The following is a 19255-nucleotide window of genomic DNA, read 5'->3' on the forward strand; positions in this document are numbered from 1 at the left end:
CAAGTAAGATCGTCAGTGTGTACTTTCTCGGACTAAAGTGCACTTTTGACATTCAGTGATAAAAAGTGGCAAAAGTCACAGAGGAACAAAGCTTTATACAGGAGCCACATATTTATAGTTGTGATTCACTCACTGTAGGATTAATGTCAGTAAAACAAGGCTCGTGGACAGAAAACATCTTCATGACACTGAATACATGTCCCACTCTTGGGGAATATAAGCTTAAAGCTTCTCTCTAACCCTGATTATAATTTTTATTTTCGCTTTTGGAGTACATAATTTTGAGCTTCACTCTTCGGGTAACATTTCTTTGAGTTTTTTCTTCAATGCTGATTAAATGGTTCACTTTGGGGTGTGTTCACGTTCATACACTTTGGAGTGTGTTCACGTTCATACACTTTGGAGTGTGTTCACGTTCATACACTTTGGAGTGTGTTCACGTTCATACACTTTGGAGTGTGTTCACGTTCATACACTTTGGAGTGTGTTCACGTTCATACACTTTGGAGTGTGTTCACGTTCATACACTTTGGAGTGTGTTCACGTTCATACACTTTGGAGTGTGTTCACGTTCATACACTTTGGAGTGTGTTCACGTTCATACACTTTGGAGTGTGTTCACGTTCATACACTTTGGAGTGTGTTCACGTTCCTACACTTTGGAGTGTGTTCACGTTCCTACACTTTGGAGTGTGTTCACGTTCATACACTTTGGAGTGTGTTCACGTTCCTACACTTTGGAGTGTGTTCACGTTCATACACTTTGGAGTGTGTTCACGTTCATACACTTTGGAGTGTGTTCATGTTCATACACTTTGGAGTGTGTTCATGTTCATACAATGTAGTTTAAAACTTCCCTCTGACACTGACTGCTCTGTACATAGATTTGAGCTTCACTTCAACAAACATTACTATACATGGTCCGTTCTTTGAGTACATATTGTTTTAAAACTTCTCTCCGACACTGACTGCTCTGTACATAGATTTGAGCTTCACTTCAACAAACATTACTATACAGGGTCTGTTCTTTGAGTACATATTGTTTTAAAACTTCTCTTTGACACTGACGGCTCTGTACATAGATTTGAGCTTCACTTCAACAAACATTACTATACATGGTCCGTTCTTTGAGTACATATTGTTTTAAAACTTCTCTTTGACACTGACGGCTCTGTACATAGATTTGAGCTTCACTTCAACAAACATTACTATACATGGTCCGTTCTTTGAGTACATATTGTTTTAAAACTTCTCTTTGACACTGATTTTGGGCTTCACACTGGGAATACATGTCCACAACCTTTCAACATCACACTAATCATAGTACTAGAATTTGATTATCTGCCTACTTTTAAGGATGTCTGCCTGTTTCCTCCGAGACCAAAATGGTTGGATGTTTGGGTAATAACAGTAGACACAGTCTTTATGTGAAAAGAGCTTTCTGATTAGTTCTGACAACTTGTATTACTACATACATTTTTAGTTCTAGTGAACCAAATAAAATGTTCTCCGATGTCTTCAATATACAGACCTGTTTAATTATGATGAGTCTGAAGATTCCAGACCTCAGTCATAAACAAGCTTTCCACTACCAGAAAAAATCAATGAGTCAAAGTTATGAGACAAAATGATGGAAAAAGTCTTTGAGGTTAACATAGATAAGATAATCACTGCTGGGGGTCTTATAATGAAAGAAAAAAACTCAAACTGTTATTCATATGTAATCAAAATGCTCACTTACAGTTTCTTGATTATTATTTTCAACATTAATGGCTGAGCAAAAACAAAATCTGGTGTGATGATTATCAGACCAGTAATTATACAGTTGAACCTACTCTAAAGAGGTCATCTTTATAGAGTAAAAAACCTGTATATAAAGGTCAATGTCAGGATGCCTTTGGCACCTGCTGTTATAGTCCTGGGCCCAGTTGTTCAAAAAGTGATTAGGCTAATCAATATTAAAATCCTGATCAAATAATTTCTGGTAAAACTTATTTGACAAAATTTTCTGAGACTGTAACACCTATCAGTCTCTTCATACCTGCTGATTTTGAAGAATATACACACATATGATTTGAAGTAAAGGAGAAATGAGATTTTCCCTAATCAAGTGATTAAGCCCTGGTGAGTAAATTTTGTTAGTCATACTTTTGTTTCCAGCTAACAACTTCTCTTTTCTGTAATACAAATGATATACATCCGCAGCCTAATATAGTTCCTATTTTGACAGCAATTATTGACACGATTTAACTGATGGTTCCCGTGTTTACTGCAATTATTTAAAATGAAATATGAATGTTTGGTGTTCTAGACTATTTTAGATTATAAATATAAACCTTTTCCAGTATAAAGTATATGCAATTATTGTTGGCGTAGGATTACGTAGTTCTGTCTGAATCCTGATTTGAAAACGAAAGTAAAAAATTCAGTTTGATCGTCGTGGAAACACTAATGGTTTACATGCGTCCACAGAGAAACTATCTACATGTCTTAGACTCATGTTCATCCTGAGTTCATAAGCAGGAACATTTCATATAAGCCTAAAACCAACCGTGTTTACGTAGTCAAATGTTTACAATTCTATAAATAGCTTTGCAGCCAAACATTCCATGGGATAACTTCAGATCAGCTGTCACGTGACTAATCACGTGATCATCACTATAATCGTCCAAAATGGCGGTTATGTCTAATGTAACTAAACAGCGACCGTTCGCAGTTTCATATTTATTTATATGTCGCTAGAATACGCAAGAAATATGACCAGGAATTGAGGGCAAGTTGTAACAAATTACATTGCCGTTTTTTATGAGGATTTTATTAGATAAGATAATTATTTGTTTATTTGAAAAGAATCTAATAATTATGATCCGTGAATGAAGTACTGGCATCTTGTTTGTCAAAACTGGAGGCCTATATATGTCTCGTCAGACAGCGTGACCGACAGCGCGACCGCAGTTTTCTATCGGAGTTAAATTATCTGCATTTTCGATGTTGCTAGGGGTCATAAAATAAATGTTTGCTAGGCCTAATTAACATCTTATGGTATAAATAAAAAAACTTAGGCTGTGTACATCTTTGATTTTATCTCTGGCTGTGTACATCTTGGATTTTATCTCTGGTTGTACATGTAATAGACCGATTTGTCCTTCAGTTGAGTTTTTTTTCATAATTTACAAGCAGCTTGTCAGCAGATAAATATGTTATAGAATAAGAATAACCAGATTAATACAAATGTAGCTGTCTGACTATAAAATACAGTTTTTAATTTCTTATTATATGACCTCAGACCCTGACGTTTCTAAGGGCCTTTTGCCCTTTGATTAATTAATTCCCACCATTCTTAAACCAAAGTAATTTAAAAGTTCATTCCAAGTACTCTTAAACCAAAGTAATGTAATAGTTCATTCCAAGTACTCTTAAACCAAAGTAATGTAATAGTTCATTCCAAGTACTCTTTAAACCAAAGTAATGTAATAGTTCATTCCAAGTATTCTTAAACAAATGTAATGTAATAGTTCATTCCAAGTACTCTTTAAACCAAAGTAATTTAATAGTTCATTCCCAGTACTCTTAAACAAATGTAATGTAATAGTTCATTCCCAGTACTCTTAAACCAAAGTAATTTGATAAAACATACAGAACAACAATGTCAATTTCATTCCATAGCCGAAAATAACTTCTAAAACATCTGGAATCTTTCGTTGTTATTATTCAATGACTGGATTAGTTTATTGTAACAGGACATGTAATCCAGTTAACAACAGACTACTAATGCAGCAGCCTTGTTTTACATTGATGTAAACCTGATTTTGTTGTATGTCGTGTAAATTGTACAATAGTAGAATTAATGTGACGATTCATTGAATGATCTATCCATAGATGGCATCCTCCGGCTGTCGGAATTCACATGACAATTACAATACGGTATCTTTTAGTAGGAAATACTGGCAGAGGACACACAACTGAGCAATCAGAGTTTAGACATCACGGCCACACAGATGATTGGCAAAAGTCTTATGTCGTCTCTTACATATTTTATGGCGTCAAAATTCTTGGGATGAAATGTCAAGATTTGCACAAGAGAGATATTAACTAAGCTAACAATTGGTTTACAGATAATCCCATCATTTTCCTTTACATCCCTATCTTCTGAGATCACTCTAGATGAGAAGTAATTAAATCTTGGGATCTAAATGTCAAAGGAACAAATGTCCAGTAAGGCTCCACCATCGTATATATATAGCTATAACAGCAATCCTACCACTAAAACCATCCTATAACTGTGACAGCAATCCTACCACTAAAACCATCCTATAACTGTGACAGCAATCCTACCACTAAAACCATCCTATAACTGTGACAGCAATCCTACCACTATATATAAAACCATCCTATAGCTATAACAGCAATCCTACCACTAAAACATCCTATAACTGTGACAGCAATCCTACCACTAAAACATCCTATAACTGTGACAGCAATCCTACCACTAAAACCATCCTATAACTGTGACAGCAATCCTACCACTAAAACCATCCTATAACTGTGACAGCAATCCTACCACTGAAACCATCCTATAGCTATAACAGCAATCCTACCACTGAAACCATCCTATAACTGTGACAGCAATCCTACCACTAAAACCATCCTATAACTGTGACAGCAATCCTACCACTAAAACCATCCTATAGCTGTGACAGCAATCCTACCACTGAAACCATCCTATAGCTATAACAGCAATCCTACCACTAAAACCATCCTATAACTGTGACAGCAATCCTACCACTAAAACCATCCTATAGCTGTGACAGCAATCCTACCACTGAAACCATCCTATAGCTATAACAGCAATCCTACCACTAAAACATCCTATAACTGTGACAGCAATCTTACCACTGAAACTATCCTATAACTGTGACAGCAATCTTACCACTGAAACCATCCTATAACTGTGACAGCAATCCTACCACTAAACCATCCTATAGCTATAACAGCAATCCTACCACTGAAACCATCCTATAGCTATAACAGCAATCCTACCACTGAAACATCCTATAACTGTGACAGCAATCCTACCACTGAAACCATCCTATAGCTATAACAGCAATCCTACCACTGAAACATCCTATAACTGTGACAGCAATCCTACCACTAAACCATCATATAGCTATAACAGCAATCCTACCACTGAAACCATCCTATAACTGTGACAGCAATCCTACCACTAAAACCATCCTATAACCGTGACATCAATCCTACCACTAAAACCATCCTATAACTGTGACAGCAATCCTACCACTGAAACCATCCTATAACTGTGACAGTAATCCTACCACTGAAACCATCCTATAACTGTGACAGCAATCCTACCACTAAAACCATCCTATAACTGTGACAGCAATCCTACCACTAAAACCATCCTATAACTGTGACAGCAATCCTACCACTAAAACATCCTATAACTGTGACAGCAATCCTACCACTGAAACCATCCTATAGCTATAACAGCCATCCTACCACTGAAACCATCCTATAACTGTGACAGCAATCCTACCACTGAAACCATCCTATAACTGTGACAGCAATCCTACCACTAAAACCATCCTATAACTGTGACAGCAATCCTACCACTGAAACCATCCTATAACTGTGACAGCAATCCTACCACTAAACCATCCTATAGCTATAACAGCCATCCTACCACTAAAACATCCTATAACTGTGACAGCAATCCTACCACTGAAACCATCCTATAACTGTGACAGCAATCCTACCACTAAAACATCCTATAACTGTGACAGCAATCCTACCACTGAAACCATCCTATAACTGTGACAGCAATCCTACCACTAAAACCATCCTATAACTGTGACAGCAATCCTACCACTAAAACCATCCTATAACTGTGACAGCAATCCTACCACTAAAACCATCCTATAACTGTGACAGCAATCCTACCACTAAAACCATCCTATAACTGTGACAGCAATCCTACCACTAAAACATCCTATAACTGTGACAGCAATCCTACCACTGAAACCATCCTATAACTGTGACAGCAATCCTACCACTAAAACCATCCTATAACTGTGACAGCAATCCTACCACTAAAACATCCTATAACTGTGACAGCAATCCTACCACTGAAACCATCCTATAACTGTGACAGCAATCCTACCACTAAAACCATCCTATAACTGTGACAGCAATCCTACCACTAAAACATCCTATAACTGTGACAGCAATCCTACCACTGAAACCATCCTATAACTGTGACAGCAATCCTACCACTAAAACTATCCTATAGCTATAACAGCAATCCTACCACTAAACCATCCTATAACTGTGACAGCAATCCTACCACTGAAACCATCCTATAACTGTGACAGCAATCCTACCACTAAAACCATCCTATAACTGTGACAGCAATCCTACCACTAAAACCATCCTATAACTGTGACAGCAATCCTACCACTAAAACCATCCTATAACTGTGACAGCAATCCTACCACTAAAACATCCTATAACTGTGACAGCAATCCTACCACTGAAACCATCCTATAACTGTGACAGCAATCCTACCACTAAAACCATCCTATAACTGTGACAGCAATCCTACCACTAAAACATCCTATAACTGTGACAGCAATCCTACCACTGAAACCATCCTATAACTGTGACAGCAATCCTACCACTAAAACCATCCTATAACTGTGACAGCAATCCTACCACTAAAACATCCTATAACTGTGACAGCAATCCTACCACTGAAACCATCCTATAACTGTGACAGCAATCCTACCACTAAAACTATCCTATAGCTATAACAGCAATCCTACCACTAAACCATCCTATAACTGTGACAGCAATCCTACCACTGAAACCATCCTATAACTGTGACAGTAATCCTACCACTGAAACCATCCTATAGCTATAACAGCAATCCTACCACTAAAACCATCCTATAACTGTGACAGCAATCCTACCACTAAAACCATCCTATAACTGTGACAGCAATCCTACCACTGAAACCATCCTATAGCTATAACAGCAATCCTACCACTAAAACATCCTATAACTGTGACAGCAATCCTACCACTGAAACATCCTATAGCTATAACAGCAATCCTACCACTAAAACCATCCTATAACTGTGACAGCAATCCTACCACTGAAACCATCCTATAGCTATAACAGCAATCCTACCACTAAAACCATCCTATAACTGTGACAGCAATCCTACCACTGAAACCATCCTATAGCTATAACAGCAATCCTACCACTAAAACATCCTATAACTGTGACAGCCATCCTACCACTGAAACCATCCTATAACTGTGACAGTAATCCTACCACTAAAACATCCTATAACTGTGACAGCCATCCTACCACTGAAACCATCCTATAACTGTGACAGTAATCCTACCACTGAAACCATCCTATAACTGTGACAGTAATCCTACCACTAAAACATCCTATAACTGTGACAGCAATCCTACCACTAAAACATCCTATAACTGTGACAGTAATCCTACCACTAAAACATCCTATAACTGTGACAGTAATCCTACCACTAAAACATCCTATAACTGTGACAGCAATCCTACCACTAAAACATCCTATAACTGTGACAGTAATCCTACCACTGAAACCATCCTATAACTGTGACAGCCATCCTACCACTGAAACCATCCTATAGCTATAACAGCAATCCTACCACTGAAACATCCTATAACTGTGACAGTAATCCTACCACTAAAACCATCCTATAACTGTGACAGCCATCCTAACACTAAAACCATCCTATAACTGTGACAGCAATCCTACCACTAAAACCATCCTATAACTGTGACAGCCATCCTACCACTTAAACCATCCTATAACTGTGACAGCAATCTTACCACTGAAACATCCTATAACTGTGACAGTAATCCTACCACTAAAACCATCCTATAACTGTGACAGCCATCCTACCACTAAAACCATCCTATAACTGTGACAGCAATCCTACCACTAAAACCATCCTATAACTGTGACAGCCATCCTACCACTTAAACCATCCTATAACTGTGACAGCCATCCTACCACTGAAACCATCCTATAACTGTGACAGCCATCCTACCACTGAAACCATCCTATAACTGTGACAGCAATCCTACCACTTAAACCATCTTTCAATTAGCCTAACCTCTCATGATATTCTGGATGTTCATGTATTTTCAAAGCTGTTTCCTAGAATACATGTGTTGGACTGTTAATGATGAAAAGTGTGCAAGGCCTCTAAATAGGGTCAGATATACAGTCAAACCTGTCACTAAAGGCCAATCAAGGAAGAAGAGAAAATATAGAGTTTGATACAAGAAAATTGAGTTAGGGTAGGAACTCAAACAGGTGACCTTTATATACAGGTTCTATACAATAAATTGTATTACATTGGGAGACGAGAAAGGTGACCTTAAAACACAGGTTTTATAAAATAATTTGTATTTCATTTGAAAAAATACAGGTGGCCTTATATACAGGTTTTATATAATAAATTGTATCACAATGGGAGATGGGAAAGGTGACTTTATACACAGGGTTTACATGTTACAAAAAGAGCCAAAACAGGTGATCTTTATATGCAGGTTTTATAAAATAATTTGTATTACAGTTTGAACAAATACAGGTGGCCTTATATACAGGTTAAATACAATAAATTGTATGGGAGACAAAACAAGTGACAATTAAAAATCGGTAACTGAGGTCACCCTTTCACCCTGGGAATCTGACAAACAAGACAAGAGCCCACTCCTCTGTCCAGTGCTCTGCCAGTGTAACATGGAAATTCTCCACAGCCAAATCACTATCAAATACATGCATTTCTAATACAAGAATTCCACGGAAGTGGAGGTGTCGCCTGTGTATGCGAATAATTAAAGGGTCATAACTCTTTAAAATTAGGACTTGAATAAAAAAAAAACAGGTTGTATATTCAGTCTATAACTAAAGTATAGTCTATAAAGGGCTATAACTCTTTTAAAAAGGTCCGAATAAATTTGGTTAACGAACTTGTCCACAGTATTATGGTAACGAACCTTCCCATACAGTTTCAAATTAATCCAGTAATAATTATTCAAGTTATTGAGTGGAAACCATTTTCGCAAAAAATTAAAGGGCCATAACTCTTTTAAAATGGTGCGAATAAATTTGGTTAACGAACTTGTCCACAGTATTATGGTAACGAACCTTCCCATGAAGTTTCAAATTAATCCTGTTATAATTATTCAAGTTATTGAGTGGAAACCATTTTCGCAAAAAATTAAAGGGCTATAACTCTTTTAAAAAGGTGCAAATAATTTTGGTTATCGAACTTGTCCGAGCTATCATGGTAATGAACCTTCCCATGAAGTTTCGAATTAATCCGTTCTAAACTACTAAAGTTATCGCACGAAAACCATTTTCCGGACAACGCCGCCGCCGCCGCCGAAAAGTAATACCTATATGTCTCCTTTTTCAAAGGCGACACAATTTAATAATCAAGTTTTCTTCAACAATTGAATAATGAAGTTCAAAATGGAGATTAATCTTGCTCAAGTTTCAGAATGTGTGCGTAATAAAACACCAATATCAATTTGTTAAATGCAGCTATGATATTTACATAATTACTCTAATGCACTAACATTTCTCCGCAATTAAAATTTAAAAAAACAGCAGACAATACATCAGGGCATATCAATTGCCATCACCATTAGAGTTGAGAAGTGTCTAAGTAGGCCTGCATCAGTCACCTGGTATTCCCATGATGATTTCTAGGCCTATCACTTAATCTGTTATTTGTCGGAGTGTTTCAACAATGTTGCCCCATGTAAACTTGAGCATATGTTAAGGTAATCTCGGTTAAACTATGTTGAACTATGTCAACCTATGAGGGAATTCATCACAAGAAGCTATATTGAGGGAATTCATCACAAGAAGCTATGTGCTCAACCTACTAAACAAATATCATGATGGTAGGCGTTTTGGCTAATCATCAAACTTATTTGAATGTTTTAAATAAAATGTTAAACTTGAATTTTGGTCAAGGTAATTTCTATTTCCCCTATTGGGCCCCGCTCCTTTGGCCCCTCGAGGGTCAGAGTCACCATTTATGCAAAATCTGTTCCCCTTCCCCCAAGGACATTTCTGACTAAATTTGGTTCAAATCCATTCATAACTTTATGACTAGTAGCAATTTAAAGGAATTACCTCTATTTCCCCTATTGGGCCCCGCCCCTTTGGCCCCTCGGGGGTCAGAGTCACCATTTATGCAAAATCTGTTCCCCTTCTGCTAAGGATGTTTCTGGCCAAATTTGGTCAAAATCCAGTTAGAACTTTTTGACTAGTAGCGATTTGAAGCAAATGTTGACGGACGACGGACGGACGACGGACGGACGGACGACGAACGCTGCGCTATGACATAAGCTCACCGGACCTTCGGTCCAGGTGAGCTAAAAACCGGTAACTGAGGTCACCCTTTCACCCTGGGAATCTGACAAACAAGACAAGAGCCCACTCCTCTGTCCAGTGCTCTGCCAGTGTAACATGGAAATTCTCCACAGCCTAATCACTATCAAATACATGCATTTCTAATATAATCAAGTTTTCTTGAACAATTGAATAATGAAGTTCAAAATGGAGATTAATCTTGCTCAAGTTTCAGAATGTGTGCGTAATAAAACACCAATATCAATTTGTCAATGCAGATATGATATTTACATAATTATTCTAATGCACTAACATTTCTCCGCAATTGAAATTAAAAAAAACAACAGACAATACATCAGGGCATATTAATTGCCATCACCATTAGAGTTGAGAAGTGTCTAAGTAGGCCTGCATCAGTGACCTGGTATTCCCGTGATGATTTCTAGGCCTATCACTTAATCCGTTATTTGTCTGAGTGTTTCACTTAATCTGTTATTTGTCTGAGTGTTTCACTTAATCCGTTATTTGTCGGAGTGTTTCAACAATGTTGCCCCATGTAAACTTGAGCATATGTTAAGGTAATCTCGGTTAAACTATGTTGAACTATGTCAACCTATGAGGGAATTCATCACAAGAAGCTATATTGAGGGAATTCATCACAAGAAGCTATGTGCTCAACCTACTAAACAAATATCATGATGGTAGGCGTTTTGGCTAATCATCAAACTTATTTGAATGTTTTAAATAAAATTTTAAACTTGAATTTGGGTCAAGGTAATTTCTATTTCTGGTTTCATATAAAGAACCTTCCCATTAAGTACATGATGATGATTCTTGACCACTTGTTTAAGCAGAAGTTGAGTGTATTAATAAATTTAACCCCTATACTGTAACCTTGAATATAAGTCAAGGCCATTTTTGTCACAAGCTCTGTTTGGTGTCATCCTAGCAAGGAATGTACATGACAAACATCATGATTGTAGATTTTTGGTTTGGAAAGAATTTGACAGAGGATGGATGCCACATCACGGCATAAGCTCACTTACCTTTTGGGTAAGCTTAGTGAGCTTATTATTACTTTATATGTTTTTGTTTACCCCAAAAATATCATTTTATCAATGTGGAGATTCTAATAACAGGGCCTGGTGTAGCCATCTTACCTATCTGCTGGCCTCCCAGACTCCATCTTTGATTCATAGTCTTTGATCATGGATGAAACTACCTCCTCATGTTCGGGAGCGATTTGTGCCACATCCTGTTTGAGGCATCGTAGGCCAGGCACCATGGCCTCCTGGACGAGCTGGTCATTAATAACTGTCAATCATGTAAGGGAAGTAACTCTGGGGATTGGTGACCTTACATTCTTAAGAATACTGCTTTGTTTTTGCTTCTAGACTAAAGAATATTAAAAATAATAGAAAATAATAAAAAATAATTACCAATGCCCTATGGAGCTTGCACACTGAATTCCATCGGTTAAACAAGAGGCTCAGAGGGCCTGTATTTCTCATCTGGATATGGCAGGAAATATGGGGAAATACTGTACATTTCAACAGAAGAAGGATTTTACAAAATTTGCTAATTCCCGTATTGGGGCCCCACCACTCAGACCCACTGTTCATACGAAATTGGTGCCTTTCTACCCAAGGATGATTCAGACCAAATATGGACCGAATCCTTTCATTTCTACAGAAGGAGGATTTTGAAGAAATAACTACAGTTCCCCTAATTGGTTCCCTTTCACTCAAGGATGCACCATACCAAATATGGTTGAAATCTGCTCTGGGTTCATGACAAGTAGTGTAAAGTTAAAAGATGCTGCACCACAGCAAAAGCTTGCCGGCGTACCAGATATGGACCAAATCTTTTAAATCCTGCTTCGGCCAGGTGAGCTTAAAATTTGATATTCAAACTCACATGAAAAAGTTATAAGAACCTCTGACGTGAACACATATCAACTTCAACACACCAGCTAAGGAAGGATACAACAACAGGACATAGCACTGTAAGCCTCAAACAGTAGCAGGGCGATGTCACGCTTACGACCCTCCGTCGTCAGGTTGTTGTTTGCTGATGCCATGGCTGCCAATCTAGGTAGGATGACTGAAAATACACAAAAACAACAAATCATTATAAACAACAGTATGGAGTTAAGTATTATGATTAGACAAGTGTAATATCTTAGGATACATGATACAATTAATGTCTTTGACTGAGGGGAATACAGACATTTCTTAACCTGAAAATTTTATATTAACTGATAATGTGAAGCAATCATTAGGTTGATGGTTGATCAATCCCTGTTTCAACCTAGTGTAAAGCCAATAATTATATAATATTAACAGCATTTCAGGTAAAAAATAGTCACAAATATTGACCTGACACATGATGTCATCCAACATACAATTACAAACATTTCATTGGGGTTGAAAAATAAGCTCAGAACTTTTAAACCATTTTGTGTTATCAACCAGGTCGCCAACAACCTTTGTAGAATTCAATGACGACTTTGACACGAGAAGTATGTCAATCAGGCAATGGTAACAGGGTTGAGGTACAGGTAAATTAAAGTTAATGTGTACAACTATTTCTGTGTAACTCAATGCCACTTTGAATCACACATGGAAATGAGTCACAGGCTGAAAAAATAAATAGCAAAGAGGTTCAATTCAATGTTTCTCCAATTCTCCAAAGCATCAAGGTTTTCGTGCTTTTCACAAAAACTTATCTATGGTGATAAATATTTCCTGAATTCTTATCAGAAATGCCAAGGACAATGTGCTTTTTACAAAGAACTATCTAATGACAGCAAAATCTTGATCTTCATGGATGATTTAACAGTCGGAGGCAGATCCAACAAATCACGCACACTGACTATAAAAGTGTGTTTTGTAACAGTGAGAATTTAAAATTATCGGGAAAAATTCTGTGATGTGGATGATATTGCAATGAAGTTGTAACGCTAGTAGCATATCATCCTGTCAACATCTCACAGCCTACTGTAGTTATTGATGAAAAGCCTTTGTGCTCTTACTTCCAACAAGACTCATTTTTTTGCATATAGTGCTAAAAATTACCAGAATATCAGGTCTGAAAATCACTTCACACAAGTTATCTGCCTGAATGCACTTACACTACATGTAAATTCTATTGATGATGTGATATATGTAACAACAACAGGGATCCTTGTCTCAGATTCAGGAGAAGAATGAGAAATCTCCTGGATAGGAGGAAACTTGAGTACAGTCAAAGCCAGAGGTTGGACCATTAAAGATTTCCTCTAGTAGTGGAAATTTCTACACTGCCTCACATGAGGGGGTTAGACTGTGCCTCACATGAGGGGGTTAGACTGTGCCTCACATGAGGGGGTTAGACTGTGCCTCACATGAGGGGGTTAGACTGTGCCTCACATGAGGGGGTTAGACTGTGCCTCACATGAGGGGGTTAGACTGTGCCTCACATGAGGGGGTTAGACTGTGCCTCACATGAGGGGGTTAGACTGTGCCTCACATGAGGGGGTTAGACTGTGCCTCACATGAGGGGGTTAGACTGTGCCTCACATGAGGGGGTTAGACTGTGCCTCACATGAGGGTTAGACTGTGCCTCACATGAGGGGGTTAGACTGTGCCTCACATGAGGGGGTTAGACTGTGCCTCACATGAGGGGGTTAGACTGTGCCTCACATGAGGGGGTTAGACTGTGCCTCACATGAGGGGGTTAGACTGTGCCTCACATGAGGGTTAGACTGTGCCTCACATGAGGGGGTTAGACTGTGCCTCACATGAGGGGGTTAGACTGTGCCTCACATGAGGGTTAGACTGTGCCTCACATGAGGGGGTTAGACTGTGCCTCACATGAGGGGGTTAGACTGTGCCTCACATGAGGGGGTTAGACTGTGCCTCACATGAGGGGGTTAGACTGTGCCTCACATGAGGGGGTTAGACTGTGCCTCACATGAGGGGGTTAGACTGTGCCTCACATGAGGGGGTTAGACTGTGCCTCACATGAGGGGGTTAGACTGTGCCTCACATGAGGGTCAGACTATCAAGAATTTCCCCCAATACTGAAGGTTTTACAGTCTGAGACAAGGGTTAGACTGTCAAGAATCATGCACCCCCAATACTGGAGATTTCTACAGTCTAAGATGAGGTTTAGACCATCAAGAATCTCCTACAGTACTGGAGAATAGGCTCAAGCACTCATAAACTACTAAGGAGAAAAATAGAAATAGAATTTTAGACTGATATATATAATATTATATAACATTAGTATTGTTTTATCAGAATCCACCTTAATTCATCGAAGCATAATATAGAATTATTTTGAAGTGATCAGTATCTTCAATTCTAGCTGTATTATCAATATAGATATACAGTCGAATCTGTATTAAGCGACCACTCAAGGGAAGTTGAAAACGGTCTCTTAATGGAGAGTGGTCTCTTAATAGAGATGGTATCTTAAATTTAATAAATGTTCATAAGCTTTTTATTTGCTTTATAAATTGGCAATAATGATTTATAATATATATGAAAAATGAACCACCACTTTGAATAAAACAAAACAATTTTTTTTTTTTTTTTTTTTTGTGTATTTTTTTTTAATAATTATTACTGTGCTAATTTTTCATCACTATATGTATTTTTTGAAATTCTTTCAGCATGGCAAAATACATAGATTTAACATGAGAAATATATTTCATTGGTTAATTAGATTACTTTCAAATTATTTATATATATTTTTTTAATTCCTGAAATCTTGGTCCGAATTTCCGCTCCGATTATTATTTACGTTCCTGCATTTCCTACTTTAAAAACGGCGACTTTTTCACTGGCAAATATCTGTTTTAATGTCTCAAAAAGATAACAAATCACGATTTAACAGTAACTTAACTGTTTATGCATTCCTTTAATGTTATCTTTCGCATGCAAATTGATATATCGTATATAAAACGTCTGAAAATCGTCAGAATTCCAGACGGTCACTTCGCCTCATCTCCCGTCCTTTTGCACGAAAAGTAAAAATACTTGGGTGTTATTAAGGCGAAAATGGTAATGTAAGGCATTTTGGAGACTTCTGGTCGCTTATTGGAGAGTTATTTTTATCACGGGAACAAAAAATTGTGGTCGCTGGTCGCGTAAAGAGAGGGTCGCTTAATAGACTTAAAATATATAGCGAAAACACTCGGGAGGAATTGAAATGGTCGCTTAGAACAGAGGGTCGCTAAATAGAGATGGTCGCTTGGACAGATTCGACTGTAATCCATTTAACATATATAGCTATACCCAAATATGGATCTGTCTGTGTACACTTACAGTCAATCTTATCAAGTGGGAATAAAATACATATAGATATATATATCCTCCCTCCATGTACTAGGATTGAGTGGGTAGGGATACTAACAAGATATCTGCTGGAAAAAGGAGAAAGTGGGGACAAGTGAAGAGATGTAGAGTGACATCAGGGAGGAGAGGTATCCGGGGAGAAGGATGGGAGAACTCGGAGGAAATCGACCCCCTCCCTGTTGCCATGCATGAGGAGTATATATTGTGGCTTTATTGATCACTAATGACAAACTGACAGGGCAGTATCAACTACAGACATATAATTATAGCAAAAATAATAGAAATTGATTTTGACACAAAAAATCAGATAAGGACAGAAAGTTGGACACTGACGGATGTCCATCATGTGGTAGAATATCGGTACTCCTGTTATAGATCTGGGAGTATCAACAGATCTGGGAATATCAACTATATCATTTCTATAATATGGTCAGACATCTCACGAAATTCATTTCAAGTCTGTCAGAAGGTTCTTCTGCCCTTCTCATGTTTGAGTTATTTGGGAGCAAGTGAATTTGTTGAATTAATGTTGCCCAGTACATTCATGTGCTCCAAACTGTACAACATTACACCTATATGTTTTGGTTGAATTCAACAAAATAGAGGAAGGTCTGAAACTCATGAAACATGTTTGTTTGTTTGGTTTAGTGAACAGCCAGAGTGGAGACTCCTTGTAGTAGTTGGTGACTACCTCACTGAACAACATACAGGAGGCCAGTCACATGCCATCCACAGCAATAAGGGGGAAGTGTCTTGCCTAAGGAACTTATGAAACATGCATTGATTTGATCTCCAATTATTTTCATTACGATATTCTTTAAAAAGGTCAAATTGGACCATAAATCATTTTGAACATTGCTTTACTAGACTTTAATTGATATTGTTTGACTCTGTCCACATTTAATTACATTTTTACTATCTGGAAATACCAGTAATATCATAAAATGTAGCTGTACCAGCTTAATCCCACCAGGACTATAATTATCCATTCCCAACACCATTAACGTTACAAGTTGTACGACAACACGGGTAAAAACTTTGTTCTGGTCGGAGATTTGGTATAGTTCAATAATTTTTATTGTCAATAAAAGTTGTTACGCTTAAAATTGGCAATAAAATTAAATCACCTTTTAGTTCCTCTTGTTCTGATGGGAATGGTACCACCATTATATAGCAACAAAACACTTCGCTTTGTCATCATCACTATGGAGACAGACAATAAATCCAGTTCAAGGTAAAAATGATGTCAGGTTTTAGTTAAAAATTGTTGCGTGTTAAAATTGATGTTTAAAAGTAACATAAATACAGTTTGTATAAACAAAAGATCATATAGAGTCATCATAATACAAAATATTTACATTTTCACTTCGCTCCGCCTCAATGAACATAGTAAACTCAGATCACTTCATTTCCCGTTGAAGATTTTGGGTCGCGTGCTTCTGTTCTGAGAGACGAATCACTTTCTTGCCGGCGTGTGAATACATTCACTGAGTTTACAATGGCGATCGAGTTCTGTACCACCTCAGACTTGAATGCACTTTCACTTTGTGAATTGTGTAACATTGTTATAAACGTATATGAACACAAGTGGAATATCCGCTTTATGTGCTAATAAAAATGCCAGTACAATGCAGACAGTTTAGAAAACATGATCTGACAGAACACTGACACTCTCGATAGCACTGAGCTCATGACCTACGTAGCGCAGTAGGTCTAACGTTAGCTGTATCTCGAATGTCATGCTTAATACCATTTCAGTGGTTACATGGATACAGTTTGTATGGTTTACTGGGGCCACAAGTTACATGAATACAGTTTGTATGGTTTACTGGAGCCAGAAGTTACATGAATACAGTTTGTATGGTTTACTGGGGTCAGAAGTTACATAAATACAGTTGTATGGTTTACTGGAGCCAGAAGTTACATGAATACAGTTTGTATGGTTTACTGGAGCCAGAAGTTACATGAATATAGTTTGTATGGTTTACTGGGGCCAGAAGTTACATGAATACAGTTTGTATGGTTTACTGGAGCCAGAAGTTACATGAATACAGTTTGTATGGTTTACTGGGGCCAGAAGTTACATGAATACAGTTTGTATGGTTTACTGGGGCCAGAAGTTACATGGATACAGTTTGTATGGTTTACTGGGGCCAGAAGTTACATGAATACAGTTTGTACGGTTTACTGGGGCCAGAAGTTACATGAATACAGTTTGTATGGTTTACTGGAGCCAGAAGTTACATAAATACAGTTTGTATGGTTTACTGGGGCCAGAAGTTACATGAATACAGTTTGTATGGTTTACTGGGGCCAGAAGTTACATAAATACAGTTTGTATGGTTTACTGGGGCCAGAAGTTACATGAATACAGTTTGTATGGTTTACTGGAGCCAGAAGTTACATGAATACAGTTTGTATGGTTTACTGGGGCCAGAAGTTACATGAATACAGTTTGTATGGTTTACTGGAGCCAGAAGTTACATGAATACAGTTTGTACGGTTTACTGGGGCCAGAAGTTACATGAATACAGTTTGTATGGTTTACTGGGGCCAGAAGTTACATAAATACAGTTTGTATGGTTTACTGGGGCCAGAAGTTACATGAATACAGTTTGTATGGTTTACTGGGGCCGAGTTACATGAATACAGTTTGTATGGTTTACTGGAGCCAGAAGTTACATGAATACAGTTTGTATGGTTTACTGGAGCCAGAAGTTACATGAATACAGTTTGTATGGTTTACTGGGGCCAGAAGTTACATGAATACAGTTTGTATGGTTTACTGGGGCCAGAAGTTACATAAATACAGTTTGTATGGTTTACTGGGGCCAGAAGTTACATGAATACAGTTTGTATGGTTTACTGGAGCCAGAAGTTACATGAATACAGTTTGTATGGTTTACTGGAGCCAGAAGTTACATGAATACAGTTTGTATGGTTTACTGGGGCCAGAAGTTACATGAATACAGTTTGTATGGTTTACTGGAGCCAGAAGTTACATGAATACAGTTTGTATGGTTTACTGGAGCCAGAAGTTACATGAATACAGTTTGTATGGTTTACTGGGGCCAGAAGTTACATAAATACAGTTTGTATGGTTTACTGGAGCCAGAAGTTACATGAATACAGTTTGTATGGTTAACTGGGGCCAGAAGTTACATGAATACAGTTTGTATGGTTTACTGGGGCCAGAAGTTACATGAATACAGTTTGTATGGTTTACTGGGGCCAGAAGTTACATGAATACAGTTTGTATGGTTTACTGGGGCCAGAAGTTACATGAATACAGTTTGTATGGTTTACTGGGGCCAGAAGTTACATGGATACAGTTTGTACGTATGGTTTACTGGGGCCAGAAGTTACATGAATACAGTTTGTATGGTTTACTGGAGCCAGAAGTTACATAAATACAGTTTGTATGGTTTACTGGGGCCAGAAGTTACATGAATACAGTTTGTATGGTT

At 37.8% G+C, this 19255-nt stretch overlaps 1 protein-coding gene across 1 annotated transcript in view; it reads right to left on the bottom strand.

The window, feature by feature from the left end:
* LOC117338520 (RAB11-binding protein RELCH-like) overlaps positions 1–19255 on the bottom strand; it is a 238637-nt gene that overhangs the window by 17301 nt on the left and 202081 nt on the right. Inside the window, 2 exon segments of the mRNA XM_033899876.1 lie at positions 11607–11760; positions 12433–12549. Of these exon segments, the coding sequence (XP_033755767.1) occupies positions 11607–11760; positions 12433–12549 (271 nt within the window).

The sequence above is a fragment of the Pecten maximus genome, chromosome 11, assembly GCF_902652985.1.
Source record: "Pecten maximus chromosome 11, xPecMax1.1, whole genome shotgun sequence".
NCBI classification, from domain to species: domain Eukaryota; kingdom Metazoa; phylum Mollusca; class Bivalvia; order Pectinida; family Pectinidae; genus Pecten; species Pecten maximus.